This window comes from Condylura cristata, unplaced genomic scaffold (genome assembly GCF_000260355.1).
Source record: "Condylura cristata isolate star-nosed mole 26May11 unplaced genomic scaffold, ConCri1.0 scaffold00025, whole genome shotgun sequence".
Taxonomy (NCBI): Eukaryota; Metazoa; Chordata; class Mammalia; order Eulipotyphla; family Talpidae; genus Condylura; species Condylura cristata.
Window position 1 is genome coordinate 30,834,592 of NW_004567126.1, and position 4,063 is coordinate 30,838,654.

The 4,063-nt window shown below is 68.1% G+C and overlaps 2 protein-coding genes across 2 annotated transcripts in view; both read right to left on the bottom strand.

Moving 5' to 3' along the window:
* LOC101625032 (neutrophil elastase) overlaps window positions 1-755 on the bottom strand; it is a 2,090-nt gene extending 1,335 nt beyond the window's left edge. Inside the window, exons 1-3 of the mRNA XM_012729376.1 lie at window positions 704-755; window positions 295-451; window positions 4-129 (exon numbers count right to left, since the gene is read on the bottom strand). Coding sequence (XP_012584830.1) covers window positions 4-129; window positions 295-451; window positions 704-746 — 326 coding nt within the window. The 5' untranslated portion in view covers window positions 747-755. The remainder of the gene's footprint in view (window positions 1-3; window positions 130-294; window positions 452-703) is intronic.
* Window positions 756-2,196: 1,441 nt separating this feature from the next.
* LOC105854053 (chymotrypsin-like elastase family member 2A) overlaps window positions 2,197-4,063 on the bottom strand; it is a 5,260-nt gene continuing 3,393 nt past the window's right edge. Inside the window, exon 3 of the mRNA XM_012729436.1 lies at window positions 2,197-2,311. Within this exon, the coding sequence (XP_012584890.1) occupies window positions 2,197-2,311 (115 nt within the window). The remainder of the gene's footprint in view (window positions 2,312-4,063) is intronic.

Consider the following 4,063-nt stretch of genomic DNA (forward strand, 5'->3'; position numbering starts at 1 on the left):
ATGTCGTTCTGCAGGGTGGTGGGGTCAAAGCCGTTCTCGAAGATCCTCTGCACCCCGAACGTCTGCCGGGTGGACTCGCGCCGGCCCAGGTCGTGGGCCCCCAGCACCACCTGCACCGACTGGGGGTTACTGAGGGCAAGAAAGGGTGCAGCTCAGCCGGCGGCCTGGGGCGGAGAGGGGAGCCCCCGGCCCCTCCCTGAGCCGGCCAGCGCCCCCAGGGGGAGCACAGGCAGGCCCCGTGGAACTGGGGCGTCGGGGCGTGGGCAGGTGTGAGACTGACGAGCGGCCACTCACAAGTCACCCACGCAGTGCGCAGCCGACATGACGAAGTTCGGGGCGATCAGGGTGGCCCCACAGAAGTGGACTCCGCGCTGCTGCAGGGACGCCATGAAGGGCCACGCGTGGGGCCGGGCCGCCTGGCCTCCCACGATCTCCGAGGCCAGCGCGGGGCCTGGGGACACAGGCGTGGGCGGCGGTGAGCCCCACCCAAGTGGCCAGCCAGCCTGGACTTGCAGGGGGACACCGCCCGCCCGTGGGGCTCCCGCGTGTGCAGCCAGAGAGAAGCGGGGCCCCCAGCCCCTCTTCACCCCAGAGCGGCTCCGGGGCGAGGCCCCTCGAGCCTCAGCCTCGTGCTCTGGGCGCGGGGCCTGGGGGTGCAGGGGTGCTGGGAAGCAGAGCCTGCGAGACGGGTGTGGCCACTCACCGCCCAGCAGCGTGGCCAGCAGGAGGGGCGCCAGGCCGGTCATCTCAGTCAGGCTGTGTCTGCCCCCAGGTCCGCTGGCCCTCTTATAGAGCCCCCGCCGGGGGCCGTTGGGCTCGGTTGCCCCACTCCCGGCCCGGCTCCCCAACTTCCCCTCGTACTACTCTGGGATGTGGGGGTGGGGGGCAGCGGGGGCTGGGTGGTTCAAGCAGGGTCCCCGGGGAGACTGGGGGCGTCCGCCGGACCCGATGCCACATGAGCAGTCCCCGGGGTGCCCTGCCCACCCTGCAGATGGCCGCAGCCGCCGACAGGATGGAACAGGGGTCCTGGGGTTCTCCTCAGGCCGGCAGCCCTGGCCTCGTGGGGTGCGGGCCGGTCGCCCTGCCTGGCGCCTGCCTCCCTTTTCTCGGGGCCATTGAGTGGCCACCCCTGAGCTCCGCAGTCATTTTACAGGGCTTGTGGGGTCCGAGGCCCCCACCAGAGAGGTGGAAAGTGAGCGGTTACCTGCCCCCCGACAGGGTGGGAGAACTGAGGTCTGTGCGCAGACCCCAAGTTCACCGTTGGGGTTGCTGACACCCCTGAGCCCGGTTCCCCCTCAGGACCCGGCCTCCCAACCTCTCTTCAGTTGTTGCTCAAGATGGGGAACTCGCCCACGCCAGGGCCAATCAGTGTCTGGCCACCAGCGGAGCCTGGGAGCGGAGCGCCCTGCCTCCCACCCGCCTTCCTGCCCGGCAGCGCTGGGGAAGGACTTTCTGCCCCCTCGGAGGCCAGTTGCCAAGTTTCCGCCTGGAGAACTGGAGCCCTGGGACCCAGCCCCCAGCCCTTGACCCTGCACCCCTTCTTGTCTCCCAGGATGCTCCAGCTGCAACGGCTCCCTCAGCCAAGGCTGTTGCAAGAGGCAACTGTCCTCCCAGCCCTGAACCCCGGGGGAGGGACCCACCGGTCCAAACTGCAGGAACTGGCGAGCGCGGGCGCCTGGAGACGTGGGAGCGGGGCCAGCAGTGGAGGGCTTGCTCCTGGGCGCCCCTCAAGCTGCTAACGTGACACGTGGAGACCCACGTCCCTGCCGCTCAGGCTCCACGCCAGGTCCTGGCATGCAGCGGGCGCTCGCCGCCTGCCCTTCGGCGCTCCCCTGGCCTAACACGTACCAGAGTCAGTCCTGCGCCCCAGCCCGCTTGGGGGTGCACCCCGCGGCAGTAAAGCACTTAGGGGCCTGCAGCTGTGTACACAGCGTGTTTCCGGCCTGGGGCGGCGGTGGAGGAGACCCTGTCTTTCGGGGTCACAGCTCAGGCCCTGCATTTACGGGGCTCCACCTGCGCCTGCAGGGCGAGCTGTCCCTGCGCCCACCTGCGTTGGCACAGCGTAGCCCTGCCCGCTCCCAGCGTCCTGTCTGCAGCGGGGAAGCCCTGGCAACAGGCCGGGCTCACTGACCGTGTCTCCAGAACTGAGCCGGTGAACGTGGTAAAGTTCTGGGGAAGAACTTCCCTGAAGGCTCGTTAACCATTAACCAGCCCCCGGAGCTCCTGGGTGATTGCCTGGGGCAGGGGGTGCGGGCTGGGGGCACCTGGGCTTCTGGGGAATTCAGGGTTGTGATCAGAGCGCATGAAGTCGCTGGTGGAACAAGTAAGAGGTAGAGGTGGGCTTCGCTTCACGGAGCCGCTGTCCGGTGCCTCACCCCCGGCCGGGGTGGGAACTGCCCGGTGCCCGGTGCTGGGCCCCGCAGGGAGCCTCTCCCCTCCAGGCCTCCCGGGCGCACCGTGGGCTTTCCTGCAGCCTGTCCTTTCCTGATTCTCACCAGCCCCAGCCACTCTCGGACACTTCAGCCCACAGCAGGGCTCCCTGCGCCCAGAGACGTCCAGTTTTCAGCTCCCTGCCTTGGGTGCAAGCGATGTGTGTGGACATTTCCTGCGTCACTGTGAGCACAGAGGAAATACCCCAGCTTGGGCTTTCCTGGGTCTTCTTTTTTTTGAAGATTTATGGATTATGCATATGAGAACTGGGGTACAGGCCGGAGGTGTGGGGGTGGGAGACTCCCCAGAGACAGAGTGGGGAGCAGAACAGGCAGATCCACCGAAACCCACTGCTGAGGGGGGCAGCGGGGAGACAGGAGGGGGCTGCTGCGCCCTGAGGTCCCTCCCTGGCCGGGGGTCGAACTCTGCTGCAGGGGCTGCCGGTTGACTCAGCGCTGTGCCCTCCCCCGCGCTGCCACCAGGAGCCCCTTCAGTGGGCTCACTCCAAATACTTCTCATTTACCCCCAAAGCCGGGCACCAAAATCCCTCTGGGTTTTTTCCAGAAACCCCTCCTTGCCTTGGGCTCCCGGGACACGGGCAGTGCTGGCATTCCAGGACTCACACCGCACTCACCGCTGGCACCCCCATTCCCGCGTGCCCAGACGCCCTCGCTGTTGGTGCAGCGCCGCACAGGGGCCACACGCCCTGGGGCGCACCCCCAGCAGAAGAGCAGAAAGCACACGGATGGTGAAGAGGGAGCTGAGCGACAGCCGCACGGGCCTGCTGGGCAGTGATGGCCGTGGGAAGAGAAGGCCTCCGTGAAGCCGGAGCCCGGCCTGCGCCTTCTTCCCGCCAGGAGGAGCAAGCCACCGCCAGGGGGCGGCAGAGTGGGCCGGCGCCCTGCCCGCTGGCCTGCGCCCCTGGACGTGGGCTCCGGAGGCTCCAGCAGCAGCCAGGCCCTTGGGTCAGGGACCGGCACCCCCCACCCCCGCCCCGGCCTCAGGCCCGGCTGCCAGGCCCACCTCAGCCGCTCTCCCGAACCGCCCCGCCGCACCCCACAGCAGCCCCACTGCGCCCCGCTCGCCCTCACCCGGGGTCTCTGCACCCCATGGCCCAGCTGGCACCTCGGCGTTCCCTCTCACACTCTGGTCTTCAGCTGGCCAACAGCCCGCTGCCAGTTGCTGACTGAACAGGTGCCCCAGGCCCTGGGCACCCCCACTGCAGCTTTCTGGTCCTCCAAAACTGGACTTGATCCCCTCAGCCCTACTGGCCAGGGTGGGGAGTCCTTGAACAGTTTTGGAACATGTCTGGGGTGATTCCACCTTCCTGGTGAGAAAGCTGGTGCCCAGATGGGCAGAGACCCCCGAGTCACACCGGAGGGCGAGCGGGGCCCCGGCCATGGGGCCCCCGGGCTGGTCCCGCCAGCCTGGGGCTCTGCTCACTCCCCAACCTGCGTCTGTGGCTGGGGGCTCCGTGCATGGGACCCCGGCAGCCACCCCGCGCCCCCCACAGGGGAAGGACACACAGGGCCAGAGCGGGGTTTCCTTTTTTTTTTTTAAGATTTATTTATTCATACAGAACTGGGGTACAGGCCAGAGATGCGGAGGGTGAGAGGCTTCACCAGAGACAGAG